The sequence below is a fragment of the Suncus etruscus genome, chromosome 15 (assembly GCF_024139225.1).
Source record: "Suncus etruscus isolate mSunEtr1 chromosome 15, mSunEtr1.pri.cur, whole genome shotgun sequence".
Taxonomy (NCBI): domain Eukaryota; kingdom Metazoa; phylum Chordata; class Mammalia; order Eulipotyphla; family Soricidae; genus Suncus; species Suncus etruscus.
In genome coordinates, this window is record NC_064862.1 from 67,662,631 (window position 1) to 67,681,665 (window position 19,035).

General features: G+C 43.5%; 2 protein-coding genes across 2 annotated transcripts in view; one reads left to right on the top strand and one right to left on the bottom strand.

Annotated features, from left to right (window-relative positions):
- Nucleotides 1-2,653: 2,653 nt before the first annotated feature.
- Nucleotides 2,654-15,592, bottom strand: SBDS (SBDS ribosome maturation factor). The gene is made up of 5 exons (XM_049789561.1): nucleotides 15,264-15,592; nucleotides 14,309-14,438; nucleotides 12,355-12,555; nucleotides 5,473-5,637; nucleotides 2,654-3,042 (listed from the first exon to the last, which is right to left on the bottom strand). The coding sequence occupies exons 1-5, from the start codon at nucleotides 15,389-15,391 to the stop codon at nucleotides 2,914-2,916; spliced, it is 753 nt and encodes a 250-aa protein (XP_049645518.1). The 5' UTR covers nucleotides 15,392-15,592; the 3' UTR covers nucleotides 2,654-2,913.
- Nucleotides 15,593-16,876: 1,284 nt separating this feature from the next.
- Nucleotides 16,877-19,035, top strand: part of LOC126031217 (S-adenosyl-L-methionine-dependent tRNA 4-demethylwyosine synthase TYW1-like) — a 221,636-nt gene continuing 219,477 nt past the window's right edge. The window contains exons 1-2 of the mRNA XM_049789508.1: nucleotides 16,877-17,017; nucleotides 18,175-18,299. Coding sequence (XP_049645465.1) covers nucleotides 17,014-17,017; nucleotides 18,175-18,299 — 129 coding nt within the window. The 5' untranslated portion in view covers nucleotides 16,877-17,013. The remainder of the gene's footprint in view (nucleotides 17,018-18,174; nucleotides 18,300-19,035) is intronic.

Below are 19,035 nucleotides of genomic sequence, written 5' to 3' on the forward strand. Positions count from 1 at the left end.
GGTCCATCCTAGGTTAGCTGCATGCAAGGCAAACATCCTACCCCTTGCGCCACTGCTCCAGCCCTCAGTTATGGATTTATTTCAACGTTGTGATCCATTTATTGTTATCTTAACCCACTGAAAATATGTAGATTCAACTAGGAATTTGGCAAGTTTGCTAATGCCTCTGGATTGTCAAATGCTCCAGCATTTGGATCAGGGGAATCTTCAATGATAAAATGCAAAGGCAACGAAATGAAAACTTAACAAATGGGACTAAACCAAATTAAAGTTTCTGCACAGCGAAAGAAAATGATAAAACTTAAGGGCATTCATTGTGTGTTGTGATATACAATGGTTCTGGATCTGCTGCTTCAAGGCAAACGCCGCTGTCCTATCTCTCTGGGCCCATACTGAGTATTTTTTTTTTTTTTTTTTTTGGTTTTTGGGTCACACCCGGCGGTGCTCAGGGGTTACTCCTGGCTGTCTGCTCAGAAATAGCTCCTGGCAGGCACGGGAGACCATATGGGACACCGGGATTCGAACCAACCACCTTTGGTCCTGGATCGGCTGCTTGCAAGGCAAACGGCGCTGTGCTATCTCTCCGGGCCCCATACTGAGTATTTTTAAAGACTGATTTACTATGAGAAGAAAGTTTAAGCTGGTAAAGACCACTTAAGCTGGGAAAGCAGTGATTCTCAATATATTTTGAACAAAGTATTTTGTCAACTGCTATCATTGAAACAAAGACCATTACTTATAAGAAAAATACTTGTAATATTTACATATAAATATTTAGGGTGGCATATGATTTAAGCCCACCATGATTTCAGTGGGAACAGCTTTTCCATGGACAGTCACTGGTCTATGGGATAAGTGAAAATCACTTAACTCAATGTGTCACTTAACAACGATTTCCTATGTCTTCAAGATTTAATCATTTTTATAAAACAATGAACTAGACAAGTGAAATGGAATCAAGTTAGTAATTTTAAATGCATCACAGAAGTTCAATGTCAGTGTTAACACAAAGAATATGTATCCATGCTATCATTCTTTTTATTTTTTTTTTTGGCTTTTCGGTCATATCTTGAAGGTGCTTAGGGGTTACTCCTGGCTCTGTGCTCAGAGATCGCACCTGGCTCCTGGCAGGCACAGGGGACCACTAGGGGATGCCAGGATTCGAACCATCACTGTTACAAGGCAAAGCCTTACTGCTGTGCTATCTCTCCAGCCCCATGTTAGTCTTTCACAAGAAAAAAAAATTGTTATTTCAATTGAAAATTTAAAACTGGACATTTCTGGGGCCGGCGAGGTGACGCTAGAGGTAAGGTGCCTGCCTTGCAAGCGCTAGCCAAGGAAGGACCATGGTTCGATCCCTGGACATTTCTGAGAACTTGCAAAATGAGTACTCTATGTACAGAAAACCAATCAGGGGGCCGGAGAGATAGCATGGAGGTAAGGTGTTTGCCTTGCAAGCAGGACGGTGGCTCGAGTCCTGGCATCCCATATCCCTGCCAGGAGTAATTTCTGAGCATAGAGACAGGAGTAACCCTTGAGTGATGCTGAGTGTGACCCAAAAACAAAAACAAAAAAGAAAACCAATCAGAACCTACTAAGAAACCTGATTTTAATTAAAATAAAAGCTTTCCATAATAAATGTGTTTGAGGGGCTGGAGTGGTGGCGCAGGGAGTAAAGCACCTGCCTTGTGTATGCTAGCCTCGGATGAACAGCAGTTCGATCCCCCAATGTCCCATTTGGTCCCCCAAGCCAGTCTGAGCACATAGCCAGGAGTAACCCCTGAACGTCACCGGGTGTGACCCAAAAACCGGAAAAAAAAAAAAGTGTTTGTGCAAATCTTTATTTGTAGTCTAAACTTCTCTTGAGAATGTTATAAAAGTATCTGCCTACCACAATCTGAAATACTAAATAAAAACCCAAACCTGTATTCCCCAAGACACCAGCTGATTTAGCAGATGTTTATATCACAACAGACGTTGTTCTGAGAATCCTCATACTTATTTACTTATTCCTAAGAATCTCCAATCCTATGAAAGGCAGAGAAAAGAAAGGGAGTTAAGAAGCCACCTGGAAACAAACAATAGTTTAACAAAAATAGTGGTTTATTGATTATAATTTTAACTATATAATATATATTATAAACTTTTAACAATTAGAAATAGAGAGTGGTAATGAGTTAAGGGGTAAGGCATTTGCCTTGCACGCGGCTGACCCAAGACAGACTGCAGTTCGATTCCCGACATCCCATATGGTCCCCCGAGAACTGCCAGGAGTGACTTCTAAGTGCAGAACCAGGAGTAACCCCTGAGCACTGCCCGGTGTGACCCCTAAACAAAAACAAACAAATTAGAAATATACTATTTTTTTTTTACCAGGAATATTCAGGTCATGGCAACATTGTCAATGAAACCTACTCAGTTCCTGCTTAGGCATCTTATAACTCTTTTCCAGATAATCAGCAAGTCATCATCCAAATTTATATTAGGACAAGATAAAATTATTCTATACCCAAATTTTTTTAAATAGGAATAAGTCAGTTTTCTCAGCAAATATTTCCTTGTCACTGAAAATGCTCCCCCTGTAATTAATCTTCGTATAAAGTTCAAAATTGGACTTTAGTTCTTAAAAATGCCTCATATAATTTTATCTTGGAAAGCTTCAAGGGAATAAACATAAGCTAAATACTGCTCTGCATTTTGTACACTGAATTTCACTTTTGGTTAAAATCCAATTTGTAAAATGAAAATTGTACATTGTAATACCTATTATTTTTTTAGGAAAGTCTTTCTGTGTGCATGTTCAACACACAGATAGCAAAAGCCAACTGTGAGCAAATATTTTGGCAGACCATAGAAAGGACTGTGGGACATGAAAATGCTTTAGTGTTAGAAATCTGAAGAAACAGACTGATGTTATTCGAACTTCTCATCTCCTTCTTCCACATCTTTCAAATTGAGTACTTCCAAAGAACCTTTGCCTCTTGTCTCCTTTTTTATTAGCTCGTCAATTTCTCTGAAGCAGCCAGGGTCAATGAGACACACCTGAAATATTTAATACAGTAATTTACTACAGGAAGCTCAGGAACACAGCAGAGAGCTTTTATATTCTTTGACAAATGTATAGCACTTCCCAGGCATCTCTACAACTATCTCCCACGCAACGGAGAAGATGGTGCATGGGACATCCAATGGGTATTGTCACGACCTTTGCTCTTCAGCATGCAGGTTCCTGTGACAAGGCAACAGCCTCTGGTTTAAAGACCTAATCAGATTTTTCACCTATAAAAATGAAGAGGTTGGGGCTGGAGTGATAGCACAGTGGGTAGGGCATTTGCTTTTTGCACGTGGTCAATCAGGCTCAATCTGTGGTATCCCATATGGTCCTCTGACCCTTCCACGGTCTGAGTGCAGAGCCAGAGAGTAACGCTAGAGCACAGCTGGGTATAGCCCAAAATGCAAAAAGAGGTGGTTGGACTAGAAGATGGCAATTTATAAAATACAATATTTATCATTACATTTTACAGATCTTTTTAAAAATTCGTACCTGAGGAGAAAAAAGCTGACATGCATTCAGGGATCTCCAGGAGGGGTTGGGTTGTTGGGGATGGATTAAGCCTGGGTCAGCCACATGCAATATAAAGGCTTTAACCTCTGGGCCCGGAGAGATAGCACAGCTGCGTTTGCCTTGCAAGCAGCCGATCCAGGACCTAAGGTGGTTGGTTCGAATCCCGGTGTCCCATATGGTTCCCCTTGCCTGCCAGGAGCTATTTCTGAGCAGACAGCCAGGAGTCACCCCTGAGCACCACAGGGTGTGGCCCAAAAACAAACAAACAAACAAAAAGGCTTTAACTCTGTACTATTGCTCTAACCCTGAACATTTTCTTTTGAATCAAATGTTAAATATTGAAAGGATTTAAAAACTTTCCCAAAGAGTTACAGGCATATTATTTCACATCTAGAATACAATACACAGTAATTCTCTGGAGCTTATTTATTTATGCACTAAAGAAGGGCACAAAGCCCAAAGGTTTGCATCTGTAGACATCTGAATTCACACTAAAGTGAGGGGTTAAAACTCAAAAGATGTGATGCTTTCGTTGCTTAAAAAATGTGTACATATGCTTTGGGACTGGAGCAATAGTACAGAAGGTAAGGCATTTGCCTTGCATGTAGCTGACTTGGGTTTAATCCTTGGCATTCCAGATAGTCTCCTAAGCACTGTCAGAAATAACCCCTGACCACTGCTGGGTGTGGCCCGAAACAAAAACTAAAGAAAAGCAAAAAATATGTGAATATGGGGCTGAAGAGATAGCACAGCAATAGGGTGTTTACTTTGCATGCAATCTGGGAGGGACCCAGTTCCACTCCTGGCATCCCATATGGTCCCCTAGCCTGCCAGGGGCAATTTCTGAGTGCAGAGCCAGGAGTATGACCCCTGAGTGCCATTGGGTGTGGGCCAGAAACCAATCGATCAAACAAACAAGTTTTTAAAAAAATGTGTGTGTAAAAAAAATGTGTGTATATGTATATATATATATATATATATATATATATATATATATACACATGTATATATACACAAATATTTATTGTATATATAAATAAATAAATATATATATGACACTACATATGGTTTCCCAAACCCTGCCTGGAATGATCCTTGAGAGAAATAGGAGTAAGCTCTGAGCTTTGCTGACTGTGGGTAAAAGAACATAAGTTAATAAAAATGATTTAACTAAAAACCAAATCAAACCAATCAACCAAACAAAACCACCACCACCCCAAAATAAACCCAAACTGTGTGCTTACCTACATTTTTGACTCAACTCTAAATTTTTGGGGGAGTGGAGGAGGGAGCAAGGTAGGGGTCCCAAGGGTGCTCAGGGGTCCTTCTTGGGGATTCTTGGCAAATTAGGCTGGCAGTTCAGTTCTTTGCCAACCAAAGATAAGGTGCTTCTTGGGCCTGTAGTATGAGATTAACCAGGTCACCCTACTCAAGGGCCTTTAGGTCCACAAACAGTGTGGTACTTTGAGACTCCTGGGTAAAACCACACAGAGCTAGGGCCTGAACCAGGCTCAGCTGCATGCTGATCTTTGTCCTATACCTCCAGCTCTTTGACATTCTTTTTTTTTTTTTTTTTTTTTTTTTGGTTTTTGGGCCACACCCGTTTGACGCTCAGGGGTTACTCCTGGCTATGTGCTCAGAAATCGCCCCTGGCTTGGGGGGGACCATATGGGACGCCGGGGGATCGAACCGCGGTCCTTCCTTGGCTAGCGCTTGCAAGGCAGACACCTTACCTCCAGCGCCACCTACCCGGCCCCGCTCTTTGACATTCTAACCTAATTCTAAACAAGCAGTTTCTGGAAGTGTTTAATTGCTCATACTTCTAAATGTCTGCCACATAATTCTGACTAGAGAATTTTGGTAAATGAACACAAAGACCAAAGAATACAGTTTTCAGAGAGCCTTACAATTTCTAACTGCTGGCTGTAGTCTTCACTTTCTACCACCTTGATCAGTGGCTTGAGTTTTTCTTTCAGCTTCTTCCCTTCATTCAGTGGGAGAATAAAACGAAGTCTCATGTGAGCACGTTCTATCTTCATTTTGTCCTTTAACTGCTTTATTACTTCTAAAGCCTATCAAGACAAAATTGAAAATGCATGCAATTTCTTTGCTGCTTCTGTCACACTGTTCCATGAAGTATTCAAAGCAGTTTTTCTATCTAGTTGGAATGAATAGTCAATGATTTCTTAGGTAAGAACATAAGCAAAAAATAAATTAACTTAAGAAAAAATTAAAAATTTTTATTTTTGGGTTTTGGGTCACACCTGGCAGCACTCAGGGGACCATATGGGATGCTGGGATTTGAACCACCATCCTTCTGGATGCAAGGCAAACACCTTACCTCCAGGCTACCTCTCTGGCCCCCTTAAGGAAAAATTAAATTGAACTTTAAAGGGGCTGGAGAGATGGCCCTACAGGCCTAAGATGGTAGGACGGACTGCACTTGATTCCCCAGCGTCCCATATGGTCCCTCCAAGCCAGGGGCGATTTCTGAGCGCATAGCCAGGAGTAACCCCTGGGCATTAAATGGGTGTGGCCCAAAAAACACAAAAACAAAACAAAGAAAAATTGAACTTTTAAGATTAAAAACTCTGGGGCCCGGAGATATAGCACAGCAGTGTTTGCCTTGCAAGCAGCCGATCCAGGACCTAAGGTGGTTGGTTCGAATCCCGGTGTCCCATATGGTCCCCCCGTGACTGCCAGGAGCTATTTCTGAGCAGACAGCCAGGAGTAACCCCTGAGCACCACCGGGTGTGGCCCAAAAACCAAAACCAAAACCAAAACCAAAACAAAAAAAACTCTGATCTTCAAAAAAAAAAAAAACAACCAAAAAACCAAAACCAAAAACAGAAAACCCAGAAGACAACCAGAAAGGAAAGAAAAAAAATGCTGCTATTTTTTCCTTTTCTTCTTTTTTGTTTTTGAGCCACACCCAGTGACACTCAGGGCTTACTCTTGGCTATGCGCTCAGAAATCGCTCCTGGCTTGGGGAACCATGTGGGATGCTGGGGATCGAACCTCAGTCCGTCCTAGGCTAGCAACACTGTTCTGGCCCCCTGCTGGCATTTTTGATATTACTCGTATTCAGAATTCTTTTTTTTTTTTTTTTTTTTGTTTTGGTTTTTGGTTTTCGGGCCACACCATTTGATGCTCAGGGGTTACTCCTGGCTAAGCGCTCAGAAATTGCCCCTGGCTTGGGGGGACCATATGGGACGCCGGGGGATCGAACCGCGGTCCTGATCCTTGGCTAGCGCTTGCAAGGCAGACACCTTACCTCTAGCGCCACCTCACCGGCCCCTTATTCAGAATTCTTATAATTTGAAGATGAAGATATCAATAAGTTAACACCGGAAAGACAGTATAGGAGGTAAGGCACTTTCCTTGCATGTGGCTGTGTTTCATCCCTACCACATCTGGTTCCCCAGGAGTAACCCCCAAGTACTGTTTAATGTGGCCCCAAAACAAACCAAAATACAATCAGGCCTTGCAGATAACACAACCTGGTATCCCATGCCCTGCAGCCATGATCAAGCCAACCATGTTATTTGAGCCTCTGGGCTACACTTCCTTTGAACTGCTTGCAAAGAAACTTTTTTTTGTTTTTGATTTTGTTTTTTGGTCACACCTGGTGACGCTCAGGGGTTACTCCTGGCTATGCGCTCAGAAGTCACTCCTGGCTTGAGGGACCATATGGGAGGCCGGGGGATCAAACCACGGCTAGTGCAGGCAAGGGAGGCACCTTACCTCTAGCACCACCGCCCGGCCCCACAAAAAAACTTTCAAGCAGAAAATCTTCATGCTTTGAGCAATGGTCAGAAAATATTTGGTTATTTCCTGTTTCCACTGGATTATCCTGGGATTTATGTGCCAGGGTGGGGACTTCATTTGCCTCAATGGCACCAGCAGAGAGAAGTTTGATGATTGAGAATTTTAACCTGAAGAACATGGGTCCTGACTTGTCCACGGCAAATGGCAGACCCAACACTTAAGAGTTCCTAGTTTTTCCTTTGTATCGAGACTGAGTGGTTGGATAACTAGCAAACAGTGATTGACAAGGTGAGGGAGGACAAGGATCCTGTGAAATCCATGTAGTGCTCTGAGTCCAGGAATGCCAAGACCAGCAAGAAGATGACAGTTTTGAAAGGGATAAGCCTGAAGACTATCATTCTCTTATTCTCTTAACTACCATCTTCTACAGCTCAGTCCTCTATGTTCTGCCTGCAGTTCTCTTGGAACCATAGTTTCCCTATCCCCCTCTAAGTCTAGCTGAATTGCAGAGTTGTCGGTGATCATGAAATAAGAAATTAAAAAAAATAAAAACGAAGTATCTAGTCAAAGGATATAGGGTTCTCAAAAATAAAAACGAAAAAAATCATGAAGCACATGAAATTATACTCATTTGAGATTAGACTGAAATCCCAAGAATGGCAACAATTAAAGATAAACAATGAATATAGATTAAACGTAGTTACCATATATGATTTAGTAATTTCATTCCTGTAGACAGAAAAAACCAAGTCAACAGGAAAAAATTATAAACTATAATTTATAATTTTTATAAAATTATAAAGTATTACTACTTCTTCTCTCTCTCTCTTTTTTTGGTTTTTGGGTTATACCCAGCAGCGCTCGGGGTTACTCCCGGCTCTACACTCAGAAACCACTCCTGGCTGGCTCAGGGGACCATATGGGATGCTGGAATTCGAACCACTGACCTTCTGCATGCAAGGCAAATGCTTTACCTCCATGCTATCTCTCAGCAGCATTACTTCTAATTGTTAAAAAGTTTAATAAAATGTGGGGAGAGAGTCTCATTCACTGCTGGTGGGAATGTCAACTGGTCCAGCCTTTTTGCAAAAGAATATGGACATTTCTCAAAAAACTAGAAATGTGGGCCCGGAGAAATAGCACAGCGGTGTTTGCCTTGCAAGCAGCCGATCCAGGACCAAAGGTGGTCGGTTCGAATCCCGGTGTCCCATATGGTCCCCCGTGCCTGCCAGGAGCTATTTCTGAGCAGACAGCCAGGAGTAACCCCTGGGCACTGCCGGGTGTGGCCCAAAAACCAAAAAAAAAAAAAAAAAAAAAAAAAAAAAAAAAAACTAGAAATGTGCTTCTATATGACCTAGTATTATGGATCCTGAAAATATATATACCTTAGGAGGCCAGAAAAACCATTTAATAAAAGGCATGTACATTCCTCTGTTTATTGCAGCACTCATCTCAATAGCTAGAATCTGTAAACAGTTCATGTGCCCAAGAACAGATGAGTGGATAAAAAAACAATAGTACATATACACACTGAAACAGTATACTGCCATTAGAAAAATAAAGTTGGGGCCGGAGAGATAGCATGGAGGTAAGGTGTTCGCCTTGCAGGCAGAAGGACGGTGGTTCGAATCCCGGCATCCCATATGGTCCCCCGTGCCTGCCAGGGGCGAATTCTGAGCATGGAGCCAGGAGTGACCCCTGAGTGCTGCCTGGTGTGACCCAAAAATACCAACAACAACAACAACAAAAAATAGAGAAAGAAAAAGTTAAGGGGCCGGAGAGATAGCACAGTGGCAGGGCGTTTGCCTTCCAAGCGGCTGACCCAGAACCTTAGGTGGTGGTTGCATCCCATATGGTCCACCGTGCCTGCCAGGACTGATTTCTGAGCACAAAGACAGAAGTAACCCCTGAGTGCTGCCGAGTGTGGCCCAAAAACAAACAAACCTCTTGTACATAGAGAATGATGGAATGTGTTGGCAATAGAGAGGAGGGTTAGGAATACTGGTCCATGGTAGGAAGCTTGGTACAACGAGTGGGGGAGTGTGGTTAGGGCAGAGAATGGAACACTATAACAATGACAATTGGAAATGATCACTCTGGGAAATAACTGGGTACTTAAAAGGTATAAAGTGAAATATTCCTTCAGTAACAGTATTGCAGACCACAGTGCCTAAAAGGGAAGGTAGGGTAGAAGGAAGAGGGAGGAGTACAGAGAGAGTGGGGAAAAGGAAAGAGGGAGAAAGAGAATATATCTGCTATAGAATTCGTTCGAGGGGCTGGTAGGGAGGAAAACTGGCGCATTGGTAAGGAATGGATGTTGTAACATTGTATGGACACTGCTGAAACCTTTCAAAGCAACCACTAGCAACTATGTGTATTTTTTTTTTTTTTTTTTTTTTTTGGTTTTTGGGCCACACCCGGTGGTGCTCAGGGGTTACTCCTGGCTGTCAGCTCAGAAATAGCTCCTGGCAGGCACGGGGGACCATATGGGACACCGGGATTCGAACCAACCACCTTAGGTCCTGGATCGGCTGCTTGCAAGGCAAACGCTGCTGTGCTATCTTTCCGGGCCCGAACTATGTGTATTTTAATTTGATTAAAAAAAGTTTAATGGAACAGGAAGAGGATTCCTTATATATCACTATCTTAGGTTTGATTTTTGCACCATGGACAGTCCCACGAGCAAAATGAGGGGCCACTTCTGAGCATGGCAGGATGTGGCCCAAAGTGTAAAGAATCAATACTGATAGTGTGGTATTTTTATGTAATATTGGCATTCATAAAACATGAAGTACTGAGACATGATACAACATGAACTAACCTTACATATTGTACTGTATCCATTTACATGATTGTTCAAAGTAAGTCAATAAAGACCAGATGGTAAGTTTGTGGCCATATGAAGAGGAAGGAACAGTGACTACTAACTGGTGCTTTTTTCTTATGCTAATGAAAATGCCCTCAAAGCAGGTAATAAGGTAGAACTTGGGAAGTTTTTTTTGGGGGGGTCATACCCAGCAGCACTCAGAGGTTACTCCTGGCTCTATGCTCAGAAATCGCCCCTGGCAGGCACTGGGGACCATATAGAATGCTGGGGATTCGAACCACTGTCCTTCTGCATGACCTCCATGCTATCTCTCCGGCCCCAGAACTTGGGAAGTTTTTGAGCATACTGAAGCAGCGAACATACTGAAAAGTTGGCTTTTATGGTTTGTGCAGTATAAATAGAGCCAAAAAAAGAGAAGTCAAGATGATTGTAAAATTTAAGTTTTATCTTTATAAGTTTGATTTGAATAGGAAGTTTTTGTTTAAATAATTTCATTACTCTTTTCTTTCTTTCTTTCTTTTTTTTTTTTTTTTTTGGGCCACACCCAGTGATGCTCAGGGGTTACTCCTGGCTATGTGCTCAGAAATCACTCCTTGCTTGGGGGACCATATGGGATGCCAGGATTCAAACCACCATCTGTCCTGGATTGGCTGTGTGCAAGGCAAACGCCCTACTGCTATGCTATTGCTCCAGCCCCTCATTACTCCTTTCTACATGTCCTATTTTCTCTCTCCCCTCTAACAAAACTGTTCTACCATTTGCTCCCAAGTAGTATCATATTTATTATTATTATTCTTATGATTTTTAATTTTGAGCCACATCCAGCGGTGCTCAAAGGTTACTCCTGGTTCTGCAATTCAGAAATTGCTCCTGGCTGGCTCGGAGGATCTTATTGAAAGGGAAAAGAAACAAAATAATTTTTTCTGCAGCCTCCCGAGGACTCGCTCTTGAGCTTCACAAGGACCCCACCCCTTCCTAATTCCAAGAACTTGCCCTTGACATTTTCACTGTTGCAAACCTTATGACTTGTGGTTATCTAAATCTTGCAAAAATGTAACTGAGCAAATGTCAAGTGCCAGCACTCCCGGAAATGGACCACCCTACTGTAAGCTATATATAGGCTTGTTAAATCTGGTTCGAGGCTCTCTCACTGGGAGAGGCCCTTGCATGCTTGTATAATAAAACCCCTTGCTTTTGCATGGTCTCTGCCTCTTGGGAGTCATTAGAGGGGTTCGTGTGGAATTCCCGACCTTATCAATATGGGATGCCAGGGATCAAACCGAGTCCATCGGGGATCAAACCTGGGTTGGCAGCATGCAAGGCAAACGCCCTACCGCTATGCTATCACTCTGGCCCCATATATTTACATAATGATTTCTTTAACTCATGATTTAAATGATTACTGTGGGTATCCCCTCCCCCAATTTATTTATCCCACCTGAATGATCAGAATTGCTCACATTTGGAATGGGCTCTGCATGGAGGGAGGGAGAGATTAAGGAGGAGAGTTAGAAGTGTAGCAGTAGCAAGGGGCAGAAGTGAGATTCAGCATCAGATTCAGTATCAGCAATTCAGCATTAGCAAAGAAGCCAATAGCAGTAACATCAGCAAAAGGAGTTAGTCCGCAAGGAAGCCTGGAAAATGCAGCTGAAAGGGAGGCAGAGGCCGAGAGAGCCGGGAGGAGTAGAGAAGTAGTTGCTGGGAAAAGACTTAGCATAGAAGCCATGTGAGGAAATATGTATGTTAGTTTAGGACTGTGAAATAAAGCTGGCTGATTCCTGGAACTTCACCTGACTGCTTTGTGAATTTCTCTGTGTCACCCTGTAACCTTCAGACCCACTAGGCTTAAGGGGCAGCAGGAGCCAGGCTGAGCTGAGAAAGGCCTCACCATTCCCCTACCATCTCTAGGACTCTTTCATTTATTTTATTTATTTATTTTTTGGTTTTTGGTTCACACCCAGCAGTGCTCAGGAGTTATTCCTGGCTCTATGCTCAGAAATCGCTCCTGGCAGGCTCGGGGGACCATATGATTTGAACCACCGCCCTTCTTCATGCAAGGCAAACACATTGCCTCCATGCTATCTCTCTGGCCCTAGGACTCTTTCATTTATATTAAAACAACAGATTACTATGTGAATGATTTTTTTTTTTTTAAAGTGAGGTATTTTCATGGGAGTATGTTAAAACAGCTTACCTGCTGTTTGGTGCTCTTGTTGGTTTTGACTGAATAGTGGATGTCTTTCATAGCTCTCTCAATAAGGATGACAGTATACGGTCTCTTTGTTTCAGGGTTCACACACTTGTCAGCCACAATAGTTGCAATGTCCCTGAACATCTGCTCCAGCTGGGTGTGCCTTTCTTTATCTGATACTTGAACTTCACCTTTAGTCAAAATCTTAAAGAAAAATAACATATTTAAGAAAGCATTGTGGGGCTGGAGAGATTGCATGGAGTTAAGGCATTTGCCTTTCATGCAGGAGTTCATCAGTTCGAATCCCGGCGTCCCATATGGTCCCCCGTGCCTGCCAGGAGCAATTTCTGAGCATGGAGCCAGGAATAACCCCTGAGCACTGCAGGGTGTGACCCCCCCCCCAAAAAAAAAAAAAAAAAGAAAGAAAGAAAGCATTGTTTTGGGGCCAGAGCAATAATAGCACAACAGCCAGCCTGGGTTCAATCACTGGCATTCCATGAGGTCACCTGAGCCTGCCAGAAGTGATTTTTGAGTGCAGAGCCAGGAGTAACCTGAGTGTTGCTGGGCGTGAACAAAAAACAAAAAACAACCACCACACAAATGAAAGAAAGCACTGTTTTTAATTAGTTTGCTACCTATAATACTTGTTAACTATGATGCAAATTTAAATTTCTCTTTTCTTTTTTGGGGGGGCAACTTCGATCAGAAGGACTTGGGGCCCCTTAAATTTCTTTCTTTTTTTTTTTTTTTTTTCAGGATTACGCTAGGAAACTGAACTAATGGGGTGGAGAGAGATGGAGGAGGAGGAAAAGAAGAGGAGGAGGAGAGAGGAGAGGGAGAGGAAAGGAGAAAAGGGGAGAAGAAAAAGAGGGCCCTTAAATTTCTTAATACTTAGCTAGTAGAAGATACAATCTTGCCCTCTGCCACATCATGGCCTTTGAAACGAAAGGAAACAGATGATGTCATGAGGACTTACACTTAACCAGAGGGCAAAGTATAAATGTCAGTGACCTCAAGCAACATGGTATGTCAGGCACAAAGCAAGGAAACAGACGACATTCCTTAAAACTCATATACTCCGAGTACTTTAATGGTGTGTGTGTGACTGGTTAACATTGTAGCCCAAAACAAAACATCTAGTTTACATATAGTTTAGTTAACCAATGTCAATTCAGTAAAAAATTAACATTTAAAAAAAAAACCCACAAAAATTTAAGTTTATTTTTTTATTTTGGGCCATTTCTGGTAGTGCTCAGGAATCACTCCTGGTAGGCTCACGGGACCATAGAGGATGCCAGGGATTGAACTCGGGTAGGCCACGTGCAAGACACCCTACCTACTGTACCATTACTCTGGGTCCCTAAAAGTTATTCTTTTAATAACTTTAAACATTTATGCAAGGATTTAAGCTGTATCTAAAGGCACTGGATTACCTTAGGCTTGAAAAAAAAATTTCATTTAGGATTGGTGTCAGAAAGGGGAAAGGTAATATTAGCAGACTATATGAAGAAATACTTGAAATTGTATTTTCACAAATAAATTTAAATACACAAGTGAACAAAAGATGAAACTTATTAGAAAACTAAATTTCTAGACTCTGGCCAAAAAAAAAAAAAAAAAAAAAAAAAAGGCGCACCCTGCATTTCCTTAGTTGAGTTCACTACCAAAACACGATTCTTTCAAGTTTATCATGCTTCTGTTTTTTTTTTTTTTGGTTTTTGGGTCACACTCGGCAGCGCTCAGGGGTTACTCCTGGATCCATGCTCAGAAATCGCTCCTGGCAGGCACGAAGGACCATATGGGATGCTGGGATTCGAACCACTGTCCTTCTGCGTGTAAGGCAAACGCCTTACCACTGTGCTATCTCTCCCGCCCCCAGTTTATCATGCTCCTAAGTATAGTCTACAAATACATAGTAAGGGTCATTTGCCTTGTTACGGTCCAGCTTAGAACCCACCTGCTTACAGATTTCAGTCTGGTCATCTGTTCCAAATGCACTGACAAGATCTTCCTTCTTTGCCACCTGACCTTTAGAAACGTTTACAAACACTGAGTGTGTCTGCAGAACTTCATCGAGGTCTTTTTCCCTTGTGAGGGTAGAAGAGAAAGTCCTAAGTGAATACACTTGAAGCTGGGAGGGAAATTCATTACCACGTAGCACCAGCTGATAACTACCCACCCTGGGACCAGCACCCTACTTCTCAATGACTCACGGGGGCGGAAGGAATACTTCCAGTCTTGGAACCACCTACGTAATCGCATTTACTCAATAGAGAAAAAAAAAAAAAAAGCCAGGGAGGGGCAGAGCAGAAACCCAGCCAGCACTAAGGAGCCCTAGAGGGCGATAGGGAAACGAATACACACACTTGGGCCAGGGGGTGTGCAGCAATAGGGAGGCAAGTATTTGGAAGCCTAGCAGCCCCTTAGCCTTTTTTTTTTTCTTTTTTAGTTTTTGGGCTCAGGGGTTTCTCCTGGCCCTACGCTCAGAAATCGCTCCTGACAGGCTCTGGGGACCATATGGGATGCCGAGATTTGAACCACCGTCCTTCTGCATGCAAGGCAAACGCCCTATCTCCATGCTATCTCTCCGGACCTTTTCTCCCTGAGCCTTTTCTATTCTTCTGGCTACAGGAGCATCAGAAGGGGGGTGGGGGGGATGATTTCTGGTTGGGATCTGAAGCCACCATCCATCACCTGCCCTCCACAAGCAAAACCAAACCAAGCAAAACGAAAAAGAACAGATTAAAACGATCCACAAAGCCTGTGTACTAAATTAGGGAAGAAGACAGTGGCTTGAAGCATCCAGGGCCCAGATCTTTCGAGGTCAACGCTCAGCCCCACCCAATTGACAGAAGATCGGGGGGGCCAGGCTAGGCTGTCTTGGAGATGGTCGGGCCCGAGGCTCAACTCACACGCCGCTCCGCCAGCCCACGACCTTGTTCTTGTAGCAGGCGATCTCGAAGCGCTTCCCCGCGCGCTTCATCCGGACCACCGCCACATTGGTGAGGCGGATCTGGTTGGTGGGGGTGAAGATGGACATCGCGGCCGGCTGGCTGGCTGCTCACGGGCTCTCGATTCGAAGAACTCGGGGAGATCCACGCACGCCACGGTCCGAGGGTGCAATGCCCAGAGAAGGCGCGGCACCCCCGAGCGAAATCAACTAGCCAACCGTCACTGCCACAAGCGGGCGGCCCCGGCGGACCGGCTGCGCAGGCGTCAGGTGTACCGGAAGAAGGGCGAGGAAAAGTGAGCACGACGCCTGCGCATTGTCGCTCTTACGCATCAACCCGCGACCGGAAAGAGGGCTCTGGGCATGCATGACGTCTTTTTTACGCGCGGCCAAGGATCCGAGAGCTCTGATTGGCTGAAGCAGCTCGGCCTCGCGGAGAGTCAAAACTGCGTGCTGGAGGCCACGCCCTCTCCAGTTTTCTACTATTGGGAAAGCCTTAACGTTGAGAATATTCTTCGTGTTTTGTTTTCTTCAGCCTATCACTTTCATTTCTTTATGTATTTACCAAGTTGGAGTATTTTAAAGTAAAATAAAAAATGAAATAAAGAAATAAAAATAGCCCGGAGAGATAGCACAGCGGCGTTTGCCTTGCAAGCAGCCAATCCAGGACCAAAGGTGGTTGGTTCGAATCCCGGTGTCCCATATTGTATACCGTGCCTGCCAGGAGCTATTTTTGAGCAGACAGCCAGGAGTAACCCCTGAGCACTGCCGGGTGTGGCCCAAAAAACAAAAATAAATAAATAAATAAATAAATAAAACATAAAAAATAAAAATAAAAAATGTCAACACTTCTAACATATGCTATCTTAATATCAAAAAAACACTTCATGATAAAAGTTTCCTCCAAATAATGCCTTTTTAAAGTGTCTAGGTCGGAGAGATAGTATAGTGGCTAGGGAGTATACCTTGCACTCGGCCGATCCCCGAGCAGAACCTGTAAACCCCCAATTTTTTGGGGGGAGTTTGGGTCACATCCTGCAGCGCTCAGGGGTTCCTCCTGGCTCTACGCTCAGAAATCACTCCTGGCAGGCTCAGGGGACCATATGGGATGCCGGGATTCGAACCACCGTCCTTCTGCATGCATGCAACGCAAACGTCCTACCTCCATGCTATCTCTCCGGCCCCCTAAGTCCCAAACTTTATGGTCTGAGTGAGCCCCGCTAGGAATGATCGCTGAGAACCACCCTCATGGTGTGGTCCCAAAAAGCTCCCAAATCAAACAGAACCCAAATTAACCCCAAAGTGAATGTCTTTGAATTGAGATTCAAACGCCCTAACACTATGTATTCATTTGGCAGTTGAAAAACCCTAGTCCACCGCCCTGTTTGTCCTTCAGTCACAGCACAGCGCTGTGCCCCACTTGCAGCCGGTCCCAAGACCCGGGCACCGAGCAAGGAACAAGAAAGAAGCTTTGGAGTCTATGGGCCCAGAACTGTGGGCGGAGCTTCTAGCGGCCCCGCCCCTTCCTCACAGCCGGCCAATCAGGACGCGTCTGCAAGTGGCATGGCCGCTCCCAGCGCTTCGCTCTCCGGGTGTACCCCAGATGCTATGGGCTAGTTTTGGCGGCATTCGCACCCTCTCATCTGCCGTCGGGTCTTTCAGTTCTGCCACCTTCATCTCATCTCGGGCCCAGGGCCCAGTTTCTTAGTACTATGGGTAAGGGTCCCCCCCATGGCGGGTAAGGTTGCAGGGGCCTGAAGGGAGGGAAACCGGTTACCTGGAGGAGAAGAAATTTGGAGGGGAGGAAATTTGGGGAGCCTCAGGGTTCTTTCAGAGAGGTGTACACGGACACAGCCCTGAAGGCGAGGGGAGATTATTCGCCCAATTTCGACCTGGCTCTCCTGATGTCAAGCATGACTTTTTAGGGCGACACTAGGGCTTCTGAGTTGAAGGAAAAGGCAGAGTAATTTTGCAGTCAGTTATTAACCCACGTGTATTGGTTTCTTTGGGTACGCTCCACCGTGCAGCAGGACTTGTATACCCCAAATTTTATCTTCAGTTTTTTGGCATTGCCCCTGATTGTGAACATTTCAAGCCAGGTTCATCACGGTCTTTCTTAAAAAATTGGGACTGTGGGGGTCAATACATTGAGAATCCTTTGCCAAAGATCTGCAAGGAATGCTGTAATTTTTAAAGCTTACAGTGCCGGTATAATAGAAAAAAATTATAACTGCTTATTCTACATAATGCTTTTATTCTATCTTTCTCTTCTAATTACTTTAGCCAAGTGAAAAAATTATAACTGCTTATTCTACATAATGCTTTTATTCTATCTTTCTCTTCTAATTACTTTAGCCAAGTGAAGCCAAGCATATTTATCTTTCTGTCTGTCTGTCTGTCTGTCTGTCTGTCTGTCTGTCTGTCTACCTATCATCCATCTATCTATCTATCTATCTATCTATCTATCTATCTATCTATCATCTATCTATCTATCTATCTATCTATCTATCTATCATCTACCTGTTATCTATCTTTTGGTTTTTGGGTCACTCCCTGCGGTGCTCAGGTGTTACTCCTGGCTCTGCTCTCAAAATCGCTCCTGGCTGGCACGAGGAACCATATGGGATGCCGGAATTCGAAATACCATCCGTCCTGGATAGGGTGCATGCAAGGCAAATACCCTACTGCTGTGCTATCTCTCTGGCCCTGTCATCTTTATGTATTTTTAACTAGTAATATTACATTAATTTCTACCACATTTCCTAACAGTCTTATTTTTATTAAAGCTAATGTTTAAGAAATATAATTTTAGGTAGACGTGTTTGTTGTCTTCGTAGTTTTAAGTAAAATTATCTATTATTTTTTCAATTTAGATCCTTTGGACGCTTGGGACTTTTCACCTTTACTGTCATTGTGGATAAATAGATTTTATATATATGTGGGCCTTGCCTTTGGTATTAGCCTTTGGATTTGTTTTCAGATTGTCATCAGAAAACAGGTAAAAGTGGTTATATTCTATAGAAGAGTACTTAGACAATAAAATTTATAGAACATTTCAGTATGCAGATTATTTTTTGTTTTGTTTTGGTTTTTGGGTCACACCAGGCAGTGCTCAGGGGTTATTCTTGGCTCTGCGCTCAGAAGTCACTCCTGGCAGGCTTGGAGGACCATATGGGATGCCGGGACTAGAACTAGGGTCTGACCTGTGTTTGGCCGCATGCAAGGCCTTACTGCTGTGCTATCATTCCAGTCCCTAGTAAACAGATTTTTATTTTACTTTTAATTTTTTTGGGGGTGCATGGCAGTGCTTGGGGGACCATATGGGGTGCCAGGGATCAAACCTAGGTCTGCTGCATGCAAGCCAAGTGCCATATCTACTGTGTTATCTCTCTGAACCCTATGTATATTATTAACGGCTTTTAGAAAAGTTGTAAGAAACTTTAATCACTTTCAGATCTGCTTGGTTTCTAGACGGTTTTTTTTTTTGGTTTTTGGTTCACACCCGGCAGCGCACAGGGGTCACTCCTGGCTCCACGCTCAGAAATTGCCCCAGTCTCGGGGACCATGTGGGATGCCGGGATTCAAACCATCTACCTTTTGCATGAAAGGCAAATGTCTTACCTCCATGTTATCTCTCCGCCCCATAGACAGTTTTTAAATGCTGAAAATTATCCCTATCTTAGTTTTCACAGATTGTAATCATAGACTAAGTTGTTTGCCTTTGATGTTTGTGA